Genomic DNA, 17,420 nt, shown 5'->3' with positions numbered 1-17,420 from the left:
GTTTTAATGTTCTGTAATAGTGCTATCCTTTGGTAGAATAATGCTTGCTACTGTATGAAGTGATCTTGATCAGTTTTCAATGTGTATAGGTAGTTGGCCAGAACATATCGCATGCATTTTAGTAATACAAAATAATCTGCAATGTACTGGTTGAAAAGGAAATAAATAGTAACTTTCAAAAATTAGCTTTGCAATAAAAGCGAAAAGATCAAGACAGAACTATCTTATCCAGAAAAACTGCCAGTAAAATAATGGGCAATAGAGCAACAGCCTAGACTGTTATGATTCTACAAAAATGTTTTAATCCTTGTAGGTATACAATTTGTCTCAGAACATTCAGGAAGATGATCTGCAACACTTGCAGGTACTGTACTCAATTAATTTTTTTTGCAGGAACGTTCTGATGTATCATGTTTTAGGCTTTTCTATTCTAATATTTTGTTACAACAGCCATACCTGTATGTAGTCTCCAAATTCCTGTAATTAATCCTGTTGTGTTTACCTGATAATATCACTCATCAGCTCCATGGCCTTTTCACTTCCTGTGAATATTGGACTTGGATCTTGTGCTCTTTGGTTTACCAAAGCATCACAATAGTTTGGTTAGTTAGGAAAACCATCGTGTTCCCATTCCAGTAGTATTCACCCAAACTAGAACTGGTTTATGCATACGTTGTTATATAAAATCCTAGTTTCTTTAACTATTGAAATATTCTTGGGTCTGAGTTCCTTGTTAATGAAAACTTTTTAAATACAAAATACCCGTTCAATGCTTTAGCAGTTTAAGTATGATATTCATGAGCTTGCTGTGATTATTTCAATTGACTGCCAAATATAGGTTTCATTTGGAATACTTTCTTTGGGCTAGGCATAAAGTATAGAACAGAGATCTTGGCACAGCTTCATAAAATGTTAGGCTGCAGTTCTGGTCACTGTGCTGTTAGAGTAATACAATTACACTGGAGAAGATACAAAGGAGATTCACCAGGATGTTCCTTGAAATTGAGTGTTTCAATTATAAGAGACTGCATGGGTTAGGTTTGTGTTCCCTGAAGCAGAAGGCTAAAGGGTGGTTGAGGCTCTAACACTGCAGCTGTGAGGTAGCAGCTCCACTTACTGTGCTGCCCTGTGCTGTAAGACGGCTGGCAACCACTTTGAGAATCGTCTCAGTGTATTTGCCAGGGCAAGTTAAGGATAGTTTGTATTCATTTTTGTTCTGTTTCATACTTTCCCTGTGTGATCACTATCTCTATGTATAATGCTTTCTCTCATTATTTGTATATGTTTACTCCTATTGACGTTAGTAATTGGAAAAAGTTCCTATAACAATTTCAAATATTCCTCCCATGTTATGTTTGAACTAATGGGTCATTTATCGCACTGTGACGACCCACTTCCTAGCGCACTCGAACCGGCTCACAAATAGCCAACACGCAGGCACAAAGGCCAGGTCTGCAACAAAGGGAAAAAGCCTGCGGTGGTTTGTGAGTACGTGTCCCTTAGAGCATCTGCGCCCGGGGAGGGCGGAATGAGGGAGGCTTTAAAGCAAGGCTGTGAAGTTCGAATAAAATCTTCTTTAATTGCAGTTTACCAACTCCATGTCGTTATTTTAGCACTGCGTGTAGCATACCGCTTCAGCTCATCGTTTATCAGCAGTGTGGTCAAGTTGTGGTAACTTGCATCTTGAGCTAATCTCTGGTAAAATGTGAATTGGATATTATGAAACTCCTGGACAGGAAGAAGTCAAGATGTGAGCATGCAAATTGCAGATTTATACAAATTTTTTAAGGTTATTGTCTAGTCCAAAACTCATGTCTGATACCATAAACCACTTTTCCTGGGGTATCTTTCATCCTCCTGGGACTATTGGCCAAGGTGAGGACTATTGAGGGAGTCGCATCCTTTAATTCTCAGCAGTCAATCATCAGTCCCTTGGAGCTGTCAAGCTTTTTAGTAGACCACATGGGAGAATTGTTAATGGATGCTTCCATAGATCAATCTTTCCCAATTTAAGAGGCTATCAATAAGAGTTTGAACCTGGCTCTGCCTGCTTGGGAAAGCTTTACTATTTCTTCAGTCCTTCAGATATCACTTCTATTCTACTACTATCATGCTAATGAATAGCAAAAACTGACTGAAATTTCTTTAAGCTCTTGTTTATTTATCTGCATTACACATCTTTAGACTGCAAGACTGTTGGTTGTTTACTAGGCGAATTAGACTGGCCAAACATGACCCACATACAACAATTCATTGGCTCATAAGAGAAATCTGCTTTCTTCCTTGACAGATCAAAAGCCATTGTTTCTAGATTGGCACAACCATCCACAGGTGTTTAAGGCTATATTCAGTCTGATTAAAAGGTGCTGAATGTCTATTCCGATCTGAGTGGCCGGTAATACTACTGAATTTTTGTAATGCTTTGCACAAGAGCTCTATTCCTTTAATCTGATTTTAAAACCATCTGAGAGTCAGTGGTATCCTATTTAAAAACAAAGTAAGCCAGTCCCTAACAATTAATTTCACCTGGTTTTTAAAATTCACTTAACCAGGGCCAGGTACCATGGGTAATTGTGATTGGTATCAGTGGCCAGGTTCCATGAAACAGATTGAACATTAAACGTAGAATTGTACAGGCCCTTCATCCCATAATGTTGAGCCAACCTTTAACCTGCTCTATGATCAATCTAATACCACTCTTCTACATAGCCCTCTTTTTTTTATCATCCATGTGCCTATCTAGGCATTTCTTAAATGTCCCTAATGTATCTCCCTTGACCACCATCCCTGGCAGGACCCACCACTCTATGTAACGATTTTCCTCTGACGTGCCCCTATACTTTCCTCCAATTACCTTTAAAATTTTACCCCTATATTAGTCATTTCCACCGGGGGGTGGGGGGGGGGGGGGGGTGTTCTTTGGCTATCTACTCTATACCACTTGTCATCTTGTGCACATCTTATGTAGTCACTTTTCATCCTCCTTTGCTCCAAAGAGAAAAGGTGTAGCTCACTCAGCCCATCCTTGAGAGACATATTCTGTAGTCCAGGCAACAGATCTTTTGCACTAAGGAGGTACAATCTATATTTGGGAAGTTGAAGTACCCTTTGACATCAGCCCTGCTATTTTTGCCTCCTGATCTGCTTCTCAGTGTTTCATGCTTTTTTTGTGTGTGCAGGTGGTGGTGGGGTGTTGCTTCTGTAGAATACTCATAAAAGTGATTGTTTTTCCATTAGGTCAGGCAGTGGAAGTTGTATTGGAGCATGTATTACTTGCAAGGGCTGTGAAATTATCTAAACTGCTAAAGATGCTGTGTGTTATCTAATCAGTGCTAGAGACTGAGATGACTGGTGTAACTACTTTGGTTCTGTCCTCTTGGGTTGCCAAGGGGGGGATGGATTCTGTTATCTTGGGCAAAATAATAATAGCAACCTGTTTATAAGAGCAATTTTTGTGCAAATTTTGTTCAAAGAATGTTACAAATTGATAAAGTACAAGAATAAAAATAAAAGACAATGTCCCATCTTCCTACAGGTATAGGACTTGCATGTTATAATATTATGTGGCATAGATTTACTTGGAACTGCTTTTCTCTCTTGGGGCAGCTGTGATCTCATTAGATCTTGAACTCATTTGTTCAAATTACTTCCCTATTGGTCTCCTTTGCTTAGGTTCTGTTTTCAACTCTTGTCATTTTTTTTTGGATATTCTACTCTGGTATGAGCTGGATCTTCTAGCTCTCAGCTTCAAGCATTCTGTCTATGCGCATTCCAGTGAGTCATTAATACTCAAAGCCCATTACTGATGTCTAATAGAACAAGCACGAGGAAATCTGCAGATGCTGGAAATTCAAACAACAACACACACAAAATGCTGGTGCCAGCATTTTGTGTGTCTAATAGGACAAGGTATTTTTGGTGGTGCAGGAGAAAAGTATAGTGTTGATGCATCCCTTTAAAAAAAAACCTCTTCCCTGCTATCCATCCTATGCAGTGCCTTTTAGAGGGTTACAGTCCCAAAGATAACGTAGGTTCACTATTCCTCCATTATCTACTTGCTTTCATAGGTAGATCATTACATTTTCCAGTTTCATTGTCATGTGTTTCAGTTCCCAAAGATGCATATTATGCCTCTCAGGGCTAAAAATTGAGATTCCGTAATTTGCTTTTCTATTGACATTTAATGTTATTGGCTAAATGTTGTGCTCAGTCAGTTATGTTTGTCCTGATTCTGAAGCTGACTCAAGCGCACATCCTGCTTTCCTCTACTTTCAGGGCTGTAATAATACCATTAATTCTTCTTTCTAAATGCTTTCTGCAATGCATGTAACAACTTATTTCCTTTACCCTTGTCCTCACGTTCATGCATACACTGTTATTACAATGCTTTTCACTATTTGCCTTTTTGGCATTGATGCATGCATCTTCCCAGTACTGCACTGCCAAAAACATATGACCTATATACACTGATCACAAGTCATCCATTCTGGCCATTTATCTAAGTACCTCTGGAGCTCTAATTTCCAAAGTGGTTGTGTTCTCTTCTAGGTGCTTCACTGGTTTATTTAGTCAGCTTCTTCACGTATCTCCCCAGCAAAGTTCATAAACTTTGCAAAGTTATTGATCATAACATAACATTTGACAGGTAGGTTGGTAATGATGTGCCAGTTTCCACTTGTATAGACATTTGCACCACTGACTGCTTGTCACAGGTAGACTTTCTTTATCTATTCAGTGCATCTTGCATTGTATACAACCCATCAAGACAAAAGCTGATCAATCTCAACCAAAATTTGGTATTCCAGTCCTGGATCTGACGCTCAAGCAAAGATCATAGGTTCTCGTTCATTTTCAAAGCTTTACGGAATTAAGTCCTGTTTCCTGAGCCCATCTCCCTCCTATCCCTTCTGTTCTCCCTCAGTAACAATTTTGATCATTTAGCATTTGACAGGTAGGTTGGCAATGATGTGCCAGTCCTGGTCCTGCCCATTTCTGCCAACATTGTTCCATTGCAGTTAGGCTGTTGGTTGCCACACCATCACACTTCCACCCACCAGCTTGCCAGTCTGTAGCATCCTAGTTGGCACTGAGCTAATCAAGACAGGGGAACATATAATTAATTGCACATGTAAGGATTCCATCTTCCTTGTGTGTTTGCTCTTGTGACCATGCCTCATCACTTGGGCTTTTCTCTATCTTAGCCTAAGTTTTTGATTCTCTTCTACTGTGGGAAATGTTTACAGAACTAACTAGGCTTTAGTCTCTTGATTGGGAATGTCTACAAATCAAATATATTTTCCTTGTTAGTATTGAACTGACTCCAGCTATTTATTTTTAGATTATTGGCTTCTTCAAAGCATTTCCTGATTCTGAATTGTTAACACTGTCCAAAACAATTTGCTCCTTCATTTGACTTAAACCACCCTTTTGCACTCTCAGAAATCTTCCATATTAGCCCATCTCTGTGGTTACCACACCCAATCTTCTGTTCTGTAATGGTTGTTATTACCCTGTGGTTACTGGGTCCAGAGAAATGAGACTAGTCAGGAGTGATAAAAGATAAATAGAGGGAAGAAACTTGTTGAAAGGGTACTGGAGGCAAAAACCCATATTGAATTTAGTGAACATCAACCATGAACTGCAAATGTACACTAAAGCTGGGATTATTCCAGATAGCCATTTCAACCAGTATTAATAGGTTAACGGATTCCTTCTGTGCCCTTGATTCCTAATAGCTTTTTATCTACATATTTTTGAGCCCTCTGAAATTTGGTAGGTTGGTTGTTTTGTTAATTAATGTCTGTTGAAACTACAATTTGTAATCTCTAAGTTTAACGTTTGTACTCACTGGTTGTGCCAACTTGTTGTCCTTTAGCTCTTCACAGAATATGGTCGACTGGCTATGGAAGAAGTATACCAAAAACCCTTTCAGGTTTAGTATGCTTTTATGAAATATGATTGCATTGAAATCAAACTCTTATTACTGCAGTTCTAACCTACCTTCATCCACTTGTTATCCAAAATCAAAGATTTTAGTTTGGGTGCCCAAGAATCTGCAGTGGTGAGAACTGAGTGTTTTTCTGAAATATTAAATGGGGTTTACTTGTAGATACATTTCTGGATTGCTAAGTACAAAATAGTAAAACTGGCATAATAAAAATATAAAAATTAAAAATAAAATAAAAATTAAAAAATAGTAAAAATGCTTAGATTTTGTTCTGGGCTTGGTTCAGTACCTGTATTGAGATTGTTATCCAGGCCTTTTCAAATTTGCTATCCTTAAGGAATACTTTACTGTCAAAGGTTTAACTTTCGGGTGAGACAATAAAAGCAAGTTGTCTGTTCCTGGGCACTCGCCAGGAGGAAGGTAGTTTTGTTACCTGTCAACGTGTATCCATTGACCAACTTAATCTAGTGAATATTTTTTCCCTATTTGAGGGACCATGCTGCACTTTCTATCTGGTAACAAAGACTACACTTAAAACGTAACTGGAGCAGGTTTACTGTTGACCTCCCACCTGCCCTTCAACACTGTTTCTTGCAGTGTTGCCCAATTAAGTCTTTTGCCACAAGGTTGACTCACACACAATGTAACATGATGCCCCTTTCTACACTAGTAGTCGAAAGTGCTCTTATAGAAAGAGTGAAGTTCTGCCTATAAAAATTCCTTTTATACGTGTTTTAATCAGATGGAAATGAAATTGCTTTTGTATTCTTTTTCTGTAGACATTAATGTTTTTAATAAGAGACTGGAGTTATCCCTATGAGCATCCATATGGGCTGGAAGGAGGCAAGAGATTCTTGGAAAAACGATTGGAGGTAGGATTTTAAATGTAATCTACAGTTTGGTGTCACTTTTAAATGTTTCTATAAGTAAATATCATGGTGCTATGCAATTTGGCCCTTTCTTAGCTTTCTCAACAGTTGAAGAGGAATCCAGCAATTTGAGTTGTTCCTGCATGGTAGAGTAGTGGTTAGCACAATGCTTTACAGTACCAGCAATGGTTTCAGTTCCAGTCACTGTCTTTAAGATTAAGTTCTCTCTATGACTGTAAGTTTCTTCCAGATGCCCCAGTTTCTTCCTATGGTCCAAAGACATATATTGGTTGGTAGGTTAATTGGTCATTGTAAATTGTCCTGTGATTAGGCTAGGATTAAATTGGAGTTTGCTGGGCAGTGCAGCTTGAAGGGCCTATTCCGTGCTGTATCTCAATAAATAAATAAATAAAATTCATACTATATTTCTGTATATTCATCAGGGTCTAGTGTACACCTCAATTTTGGCTCCATTTGAAATTAATGGAATTGAAGTCCAAAGTCAGAGTGCAACGTGTTCTTCGTCTGTGTACTGCATTTTTCACTACTGTTTTGCTATTTTTGAGAATCTAGGTGTTCGCTCTACGTAAAGTCATTGTGTCGACGGTTGACTTTTCTATTGATACATTTTTGTTTTTGCAATAACTGGAGAAAGATGAAGTTGGGAGCATTACATTTAGTTAACCATAGCTATTTTGTTTTCCCCTTTAGATAAAACAAAATCAACATGAAGAGTTGCAGAATGTTAGAAAACACATCCATTCCTGTTTTGCCAAAATCACCTGCTTCCTAATGCCTCATCCCGGTCTGAAAGTAGCTACAAATCCTGGTTTTGATGGGAGATTAAAAGGTATTCAAAGCCCCTGGATGGAACCTGTGTGTATAGGTTGCATGCAGATATTTTTGCTGGATGAAGAATTTTCAGACCAGTTGACATGATTACCATATCCCTATTGGGTCAAATATTTGACACCTGTTGGATCTTTTTGTATATACAAGAAAAGAATGAGACTCAAAAGTTCAATATATTTTAATGTTTTTAACTTCATCTAGGAAAACTGCTATCCTTTTTTAATATTCCATTCAAAAGGTATAATAGACTATTTTAATGTGTTCTAGGTTCTGTAGTTAGTCACTATTCCAATCTTTTGCATTGCTCATTTTCCTTCTAAATAATTTTTCATTGGCATAAATTTTGACAAATTTCATTAACTACAATCACTGGTCCTATTTCTGTACTTTGTCCCTGTATTAATGCCAGTCTGTATATTCATGGGTTAAATGTTGCCTACAGATCTATTCAAATTGAAATTCTTACTTCAGGACACTGCATTTGAAAATATGATCCAATTGGAAATAGTATCTAAGACAACTGAGGGAGAATTTCTTAGATATCTATAAATCCTCTTGATAATCTGAAATGGAGAAGTTCTAACTAGGTTGGTAAACGTTAATTATTAAGCAACTTCAGTCTTGCTTTCTAGTGGTTGCTTTACTTGGCATTCAGCTTTCACGCTCCTAATCATATTATGGAAGTATTCCTAAGGAATTGTCACATCCATCATTTCTAAGCTTTGATTCTATAAATTTTCTTTTTTGTGGAAAGAGCAGTAACTTCATAAATGCTTATTTTTTTCTTGAATATTCAGATATGAATTAGGAATAATATGCATTTTCCCTCAAAGATACTCTGCCGGTTAATAAGATTCTGGCTAATCTTCTGTGTACTCTCCAATGTTATAATGGCCTACCTGTAATAACCCTGCCTCCTTTGTCTTAAATAGGTAACCCTTTATTTTTTAAACAGTAATTATACTTCTGAATTCTCCCATAACAGATATTCTCACCACATCTGCCCTGTCAAAACCCTCCAATCCTTGTGTGTTTCAGCCAAGCTTCCTCTCATTCTTCCAGACTCCAGATATTGTTTAATAAAACTCTGAACAAGTTCCAATGCATTTAACATCCATTCTTAAATAAGAAGACTGGTACTCCTGATGTGGTTGCACCAATGTCTGTATAACTCCCTATTTTTTATTTTATTTCCTTGACAATAAGTAAAATTTGCTTTTCTGTGTGAATGATGCACAGGGACACCCAAGCATGTTTCTACCTTGTTGACAAAACGGGAAAACTTCTGTATTACTCCATTTACTAGGCCTTTACACACTCGCTGGACCTGTCTATTAACCGTTTTGTAATCTGTTTATGTGCTCTTCACCACTTGCATTCAATCTCGTATTATCAGCAAATTTAGTGGCAATTTTTTCACTTCCTTCACCCACCGGTCATTTATAATAGAACTCCCTGCATGGATATGGTGGCATTCCATGTTAGAGGCAGCAAGTTGATAGTCTTGTAGCTCCAGTGACACAGGTTCAGTCCTGGCCTTCAGTAATATCTGTGTGGAGCTTTCATGCTCTCCCTGTGAATGTGTGGGTTTTCTTCCAGGTTTCAAAGATCTGTCAGTGAGCCAGTTAACCGCTAAATTGTCTCTAGTGTATAGATCAGTGGTAAAATCTGAGGGTACTTGATGGAAATCTGGGGAAAACAAAATGGGATTAATGAAAGTTGGTGCTTCGATATAGTAGGTTTGAAGGGCCAATGTCAATGCTGTATGACTTTGACCTCCCAATTTGAAAAGGACTGTTAGTTGGCTACTCTTCTTCTGTGCTAGTATATTATCTACTTTTTGTGTAATAACCCTATGATTCAGCTGGCACCTCATCAAATGCCTACTGCATTCCTTCATATTGATTGTCCTTTATTACTTCGAAGAATTCTAATAAATCTAATAAGCAATTTCCCTTTCAAAAAGTTGTTGACTTTAATTAGAAATTTCCTTAGTCTTGTTAATAATGCCTTTAATAATAATCACTAGCATGTTTCCTACAAAAGATGTCAAGTTAACTAACGTGCAGTTTCCTACTTTGTTTGAATAAGGAATTACATCAACTATTTTCCAGTTTAATGGAACCTTTCACAAATCTTGGGGAATTTTGTTTTGAGATCCTAGGATGCAATCTGTCAAGATATAGAGATGTCACACAGTGACTCTAATTTACTCAGTATGACTGTCTTAGTTTCACTTTCCTGAGTTCCTCAGTCCTTCCAAATCCAATTTTGCAACTATATTTGGAATGTTATTTGCATCCTTGTTGAACTGTCTTAATTTGTAATTGCTCTTCATGGGCTAAGTGTGCGTCATTATTGCACTTGTAATGCCCTGGTTAAGATGTTTACTGCTATGCTGTAGGTATTTCATTTAGCAGTTCTGTAAGAGCAGTTGGTTCTGCTTTTAGCATCTTTCGGTTTAGACTATGTTGTTCAACTTGGGAATGTTGTCAGCCAATCAGGGTGGTGGAATTGGGAGAAAGTTCTAGAGAACACTGAGCAGAAAGGTTTTGTGATGGACACTAGTGTGCGTTGAGATCTTTTCGGCGGGAATTGAAAGAGGACAGGACTGAAGATGGCTGAGGATGTTGTGCCTGTGGCACAATTTATGTAGATAAATACGCTCGGCAGAGGATGGTGCTCGGAGAAGCTGTGCCGGAGGGGATGGTCGTCGTCTTGGAGGTTCGACAGACTCGGAGTCCGCTGCGGTCAGGTCGCTTTTGGTGTGTGCTGCGTCTGTGAGGCTGAGTCGGGCGGCGCTGTGGAAGTCAGGAGTGGATCTGCCTCATACAATTGGAGCACCTGGAGAGGCAGGGCCATGGGCTATCCATACTTTTAGAGAAGGAAGTGTACGTGAGGGCCAAATTGGAAGTATAACTTTCTGTAGCTGTGGTTGGAGACTTTAAAAGCATTGCTCTCGTTTCTGCAGAGTGAAGGGAAGGAATTGCTTAATGTCAATGATTTAATGAGTCCTTCAGTGATTTAAATTCTCAGCTCATTTTGGCTATTACATCACTGGTTGATAAATGCAGAAGTAAATCTCTAGAGAGCCAAAGTTATTGTAGGCTGGGAGTGTTTTGTGGGGTGAAGCACACACCCAATGGGGAAGAAGGATATGAAGGCTTAAGCTGAGCAGACATCTTGGTTACTGGAGAAATGGTAGTGCTCAGGTAAATGAAGAAACTGAGACTGGTAGAGAGCTTAAAGGGTCCAGGGGCTGATACAGTGAGGTTCCTCGAGGCAAAAAATCCATTAGCTGATTTACTGCAAGGTCTGGAAGAACTTTTGGCACTGCTAGAAGTGCAGCTGATCTTAGGATGAAGTTTAAGGACACATTTCAGGAGGAGGGAGAGAAGTTGTCTGCTTGCTTTTTCATGTTGGAGAAGCTGCTGCACTGTTCTTTCCACAAAGGGGGCATTCAACCATCTGAGAGAAATTACTTGAGGATGGAGCAAGTTGTGAAGGGTGCGCTGTCACATGACATGACTATTCTACATTTTCGAATGACCTGCAAGATGAGCCTTCTCCATTTTTTTTTTACTGAGTTACTCAGAAGGTAGGAGGAAAATGCAATGGAGGAGCGCGAGGCCTCTGTCAGCGGGGCAAAGGCTTTGGTAGTAGCCTATGTTGCTAAAGCAACCTCTGATGCCAACAGCTGGTGGTTTTGCAGAATGTCATGAAAGATCTGAAGGCCAATGAGAAGCTGGGCCATTGGTGGGACATACCAAGATGAGACTGCTGCTGAGTGGGGTCCCTTGACCAGGGAAGTGAACAGTATTTTCAGTTATAACTGTGGAGAAGATGGACATTTCAAGTGGGAGTGTGAAGGACAGGAAAATATTGGGGAAAGTAAATCAGCGGTTGACCAAATATAGAAAAAGATGTAAAACTATAGAAGGACCCAGTAAAGGAATGGGCTGACATTTCGGAGAGGATATGTTCCTGTCAGTGTGTCAAGGGAAATACTAAAGTACAAAGCACTGTTATTGAAGGTTTAGTGGGACCAAACTTCATCTATACGGATTGAAGGTGTTTATGCCTGAGCCATACTTGACACAGGTTCTCAAGTTGCTTTGCTTTATAGACCCTTTAATAACTGGTATTTTCATTTACCATTTACACCTCTCAGTGTCCTTGAGTATCGGGTTAATACTGATGAGTACTCGTACAATGGTTACTTGTCGTTGAAATTGGAGTTCTCAGAAGCAGATGTCTGAGTAACTGAGATTATGACACACCTGTGGTGGTCTGACCAGATCCAGTTGAAAAGGGTGGAGCTTCCATTCTTGTGAGAACAAATACTTCTGTTGTGAGAGGGCTCATTGGAGCTTGCAAAGAGAGAAACAGAACTTTTTGAAAACCTTGCCCATCCACCGTGTTCAGAGCTGCTTTTGAGAAGGTGCGAGTTTCTCCGAAGCAGGATGATGAGCAGAAATTAAAAACTGTGGTACGCCCAGTTTAAACCTGTCATGTTATGTCCAGGAGGAGTAGCTCGAGTAACAGGAACCCCTAAATTTGCTGGAATGCTCGAGAACTGGAAAAGGGGATTAATTGAGAGGATGTTGGGATGTGAAGAAGACTTTTCTACTGACAAGTCTGTTGATTACTCCAAGAACACTTGCCGCACTTTTAGAGCAACTGATGACACCCTTTCCAAGAGAGGTCTTGCTGGTTAGCACCAACAAGGTTGAAGATGTTTTGGCAGAGCCTGCTTAAACTGAAGGAAGCCAAGTTCGGTCATGGAGCAGGGGGGCCTGAGCTGCCAGAAGACATGAGTAATAGATAAGGGGATGCACCCTCTGGAAGGCAGGTTGGGTTGCAAGGGGTGGTTGAAGTTGGAGGAGCTGAAGATAGGGTAAGGAGGTCTCAGAGTCAGGAAACCCCCAAATTGACTGACTGGCGATGATGCACCAAGAAAAAAATGTTGTGCTTATCCCCCTAGTGAAATGCATCTCACCATTTACAAATGGATTGGAGGTCCTGACATCACGAAATTCCTTCGAAAGCTGTTATTTCAAAGACGTGGACATGACTGTTTATTGGTGGAAGGAGAATGAAGCTCTCTGGTTAAAGTTTTTACTGCTAAGTTGCAGGTCTTTCATTTTGACAGCTCTGTAAGAGCAGTCTGTTCTACATTTAGCATGTTTGAGTTTGAGCTAAAGATAAGAGGCCATGTTGTTCAACTTAGGAAGGTTGTGTCAGCTAGTCAGGATGGTGGAATTGGACAAAGGTTCTAGAGAACGCTGGGGGGGAAGGGTTTTTGTGAGGGACACTGGTGTGGGTTGAGGTGCTTTTGACAGGAGCTGGGAGAAGACAGGAGGGAAGATGGCTCAGGGTGCCGTCCCTGTTGCTCAAGGTGCTTTGTGCGGATGAATGGCTTCAAGGAGAATGGACCAATACTCCTGTGGGGAGCTTGTTTATTCAAGGTGGATTTTGAGTGACATCCAGGTGGTCTGTGCCTTCAGGCAGACCATGGGTCCAGCAGGTGAGTTAGACAACCTCTAGATGAGCTCCAACTTGTGTGCATATTTGGATTGGGTAAACTGTACTGGGCCCTTTTTATTTATTTTTTTATCAACTTTTCAATAAAGTTGACATTTGTAAATATATTTTATAATTGTGTATAGTGTATGATCTGTTCTTTGCTGATTGCTAATTGCATGGGGATAGTATTTACACAGTATTCACACAGATTGGGGTTCAGGTGGTCGAGACTTCCCAACCCCAGTTTTGATGGGGGCCAAGTCATACCTACCTTAGATGTACAGAGTTTGGGAGGGGTGGTTAGCAAAGGGCTAACAAGCTGCATCTCTAGAGATACCTGGTAAAAAGGGGGTTCACACCTCAACAACTTGCTGTAGTGCATATTCTTGTATTTAGCTATGGAGAAAATATTCTGATTTCATAATGAAATTTTTTATTGGATTCAGCTGTTTTCTGGATATAATTTGGAGCTTTAGAGCCTTTTGGAATTTATAATAATCAATGGGTTTGTTTAATTTGGTGGCAGTTATCTGAGGGACAAAGAACTGATCTTCCAAATAAATTAAGATGTTATTCATATGTTCCATCTAACTTCCACTGCCATATTGCTCCCTAGGCAAAACAATTATTAGTTGTGTGTGCTGATGGTATTATCATGCATACTGCATCATCCCTGTCTCTTAGTCAGATCCAGATAACAACAAATTTCTAGTAAGAATTAAATATAATTCCTGCAGTTATTTGCTTGTGTGATTAGGCCAACTGTTAAAAATCTTTTAAGATTTGTTTAATGGTGACTATCTAAACCCTTTTCATTGAAAACTTAAAATAAAAATGTTAAATTAATTCAGTTCCATTTTATAATTTTATGAATTGTTGTCTAAATCTTTAATTTGCTAGCCCTCTTCACCCATTGTTTGAGGAAAAGGAATAAGCTATGTGTCCACAAGTCTACTGTCCCAAGTAGTTGTAAATAGTATTTATTTAAAAAAACTAGTTCCAATATTGTTGCAATAAAATACTTCTGGAAATTCTGATAGAGAAAACACCAGAGCTAATGTTCTATGTGAAGGTACTGTTGTGTGTTCTGCCTGAACGAAATGTAAAATTAAAACCAGTAATCTTTGACTTTTTTAATGTGCTGTATCTGTTATTTTGGTCGAGTAGGTTTAACCCCCTTTGACCACCTGTTCCAGTTTCTGAATTTCAAGAAGCAACTGGAATAAGTTGGTTGATTATAGGATATTAGAAAAAGTATTGCACCATCATGCAAGTGAAAGTTGAATAGGTGTATTTATTTTAGCTGTTTGTTTTGTTATTTATTTTGTTCCAATAGACATTGATGATGATTTCAAAAAAGAACTTCGCAATGTAGTGCCATTTCTGCTGTCCCCTGAGAACTTGGTAGAAAAGGAAATAGGAGGAAGCAAAGTAACTTGTCGGGATCTGGTTGAATACTTCAAGGTATGAGAAATGAACATTTAAATGTTGTATGTTTCGGTTATTTTCTGAAGCATTTATATTTTAGGATATATTATATACATTAAAAATACAATAATTGTTCCCTGTTCTTCAGGCTTACATCAAAATTTACCAAGGAGAGGAGCTGCCTCATCCAAAATCTATGCTGCAGGTACTTTTAATTGTATCTCAAATAGATGTGGCATCTCAGAAATGATGTGATTTAAGAATTGTGGAAAAAAGAAACAAATTGCCGATGAATAATTAAGATACTATTTTTGTATCTTTTGAGGTAAATTTTCCATTTTTTGTATTCTAGTCTAAAAATGTTATTGAAGATGGCTAACTCTTTCTAATGGATTATAAATGGGTGTTTCTCTGTGCATAAGAGATGCATTATCTATTGGTCATTTAGTCATTGAAATAAATACATGTTCTCTATTGAAAGTCTTTGTTTCCACACTTCATGAAATTTCTTGCAATAAGCTGATACCAGTCAAACTCTTGAGAGTCATAGAGCAATATGTAGAGATACAGAACCTTGGGTCCATCCAGTCCACATTGTTCACCAGCGAGTCCCATTTCCTGTGTTTGAAATCAGCTGAGTTTCAGCATGCATTTATACAGTGAAGAAGGATTACCATCCAATGTGGACATATAATTTCAGATTTTATTAGAAGGAGATCAGTGAAAGAAATAGAATGAATACTCAAGCTTTGTTCCATTTCAACATTTGATGAAAGGTTCAGTCAAAAGATTTTGAATTTCTTAAGCAAGGTGGCAGAAATATCTTGTGATCATCAGTTTGCCAGTGAGATAGGAATTTGCTTCCATACATGCACCACCCTGTTGGGATTTCATATGCTTTATCACAAGTATTTGGATGGAACTCATCTGGTAATCTAGCTCTGAGTTTAGTTGATATGTGTGCTGTCCTGCTTGTCAGGTTATTCTATACTAATAGTCTTAGTTTTTTTCCCCCCTAATTTTGTCTTGTATAATCCTTTGCTTTTGTCCTGATTCTGCTGGTTTAGCAGCTTTTTTAAAAAATTTGCTTTGAATTTGCCCCTTAAGCATGGGCTTCTGATATTTCACCAGAGGTGTTGCCCATAATCGAAATTGGGTTTAATATCACAGACATAGGTTGTGAAATTTTTAAATTTGGCAGCAGTACAATGCAATACAATACATGGTAATATAGAAAAAATAAGTAAATCAATTACCGTAAATATGTATATATTAGTTCAAAAATAGTGCAAAAACAGAACTAAGTGAGGTAGTGTTCATGGGTTCAGTGTCCATTTAGGAATTGGTGGTGGAGGGGTCGAAACTGTTCCTGAATTGCTGAGTGGGTGCCTTCAGGCTTCCGTTTAATTAGTTGGTTTCCCAATACATATTAAAAGTGAGTCCAGCTGAATCCTGTCACTGCTGGAGAGAGGTGATGCCCTCAAGTGCATTCCAGCATTCTTGTATTTGCATTCCAGGAAGTGAGAACTCCAGAATAGGAGTATTCCATTCAGCTGAACTTTTTTCTCATCGCATGCACTACATCCTAGTCCTTGAGATTAAGTCCTTAAGGCTCTAAAAGTAATCTGGGTAATTATAGGCCAGTACGTTTGACGTTGGCAGTAGGTAAGTTATTGGGAGGAGTACTAAGAGGTAGGATCTACAAGTATTTAGATAGACAGGCTTGTTAGGGAGAGCTAGCATGGCTTTGTGTGTGGTAGGTCATGGTTAACAAATCTATTAGAGTTTTTCGAGGAGGTTACAAGGAAAGTGGATGAAGGGAAGGCAGTAGATGTAGTCTACATGGACTTCAGTAAGGCCTTTGACAAGCTCCTGCATGGGAGGTTAGTTAGGAAGATTCAGTCGCTAGGTATACATGGTGAGGTAGTAAATTGAATTAGACATTGGCTCAATGGGAGAAGTCAGAGTGGTGGTGGAGGATTGCTTCTCTGAGTGGAGGCCTGCGACTAGTGATGTGCCGCAGGGATCAGTGCTTGGTCCATTGTTATTTGTCATCTATATCAATGATCTGGATGTTAATATGGTAAAGTGGATCAGCAAATTTGCTGACGATACGAAGATTGGAGGTGTAGTGGACAGTGAGGAATGTTTTCAAAGCTTGCAGAGGGACCTGCTGGAAAAATGGCAGATGGAGTTTAATACAGACAAGTGTGAGGTATTACACTTACGAAGGAAAAACCAAGGTAGAACGTACAAGGTAAATGGTAGGGCACTGAGGAGTGCAGGAGAACAGAGGGATCTGGGAATACAGGTACAAAATTCCCTAAAAGTGGCATCACAGGTAGTTAGGGTAGTAAAGAGAGCTTTTGGTACGTTGGCCTTTATAAATCAAAGTATTGAATATAAGAGTTAGAATGTTATGGTGAGGCCAAATTTGGAGCATTGTGTGTCATTTTGGTCTCTGAATTACAGGAAAGATATTAATAAGGTTGAAAGAGTGCAGAGAAAGTTTACAAGGATGTTGCCGGAACTTGAGAAACTGAATTACAGAGAAAGGTTGAATAGGTTAGGACTTTACTCCCTGAAGCGTAGAAGAATGAGGGGAGATTTGATAGAGGTATATAAAATTATGATGGGTATAGATAGAGTGAATGCAAACGGGCTTTTTCCACTGAGGTTAGGGGAGAAAAAAACCAGAGGACATGGGTTAAGGGTGAAGGGGGAAAAGTTTAAAGGGAACATTGTGGTGGGTGGGGCTTCTTCACACAGCGAGTGGTGGGAGTGTGGAATGAGCTGCC

At 39.0% G+C, this 17,420-nt stretch overlaps 1 protein-coding gene across 6 annotated transcripts in view; it reads left to right on the top strand.

The window, feature by feature from the left end:
* Positions 1 to 17,420, top strand: part of atl2 (atlastin GTPase 2) — a 97,792-nt gene that overhangs the window by 59,612 nt on the left and 20,760 nt on the right. For 4 of the 6 annotated variants that reach the window (XM_059986386.1, XM_059986388.1, XM_059986389.1 and 1 more), the window contains 6 exons: positions 314 to 364; positions 5,876 to 5,932; positions 6,727 to 6,819; positions 7,528 to 7,666; positions 14,531 to 14,658; positions 14,771 to 14,827. In XM_059986386.1, the coding sequence (XP_059842369.1) occupies positions 314 to 364; positions 5,876 to 5,932; positions 6,727 to 6,819; positions 7,528 to 7,666; positions 14,531 to 14,658; positions 14,771 to 14,827 (525 nt within the window). Of the gene's footprint in view, positions 1 to 313; positions 365 to 427; positions 1,751 to 2,938; positions 4,646 to 5,875; positions 5,933 to 6,726; positions 6,820 to 7,527; positions 7,667 to 14,530; positions 14,659 to 14,770; positions 14,828 to 17,420 lie in introns of those variants that run through there. The other 2 variants (XM_059986390.1, XM_059986391.1) reach the window with 2 other exon arrangements.

This window comes from Hypanus sabinus, chromosome 12, assembly GCF_030144855.1.
Source record: "Hypanus sabinus isolate sHypSab1 chromosome 12, sHypSab1.hap1, whole genome shotgun sequence".
NCBI classification, from domain to species: domain Eukaryota; kingdom Metazoa; phylum Chordata; class Chondrichthyes; order Myliobatiformes; family Dasyatidae; genus Hypanus; species Hypanus sabinus.
This window is presented reverse-complemented; position numbering and strand designations above follow the sequence as displayed.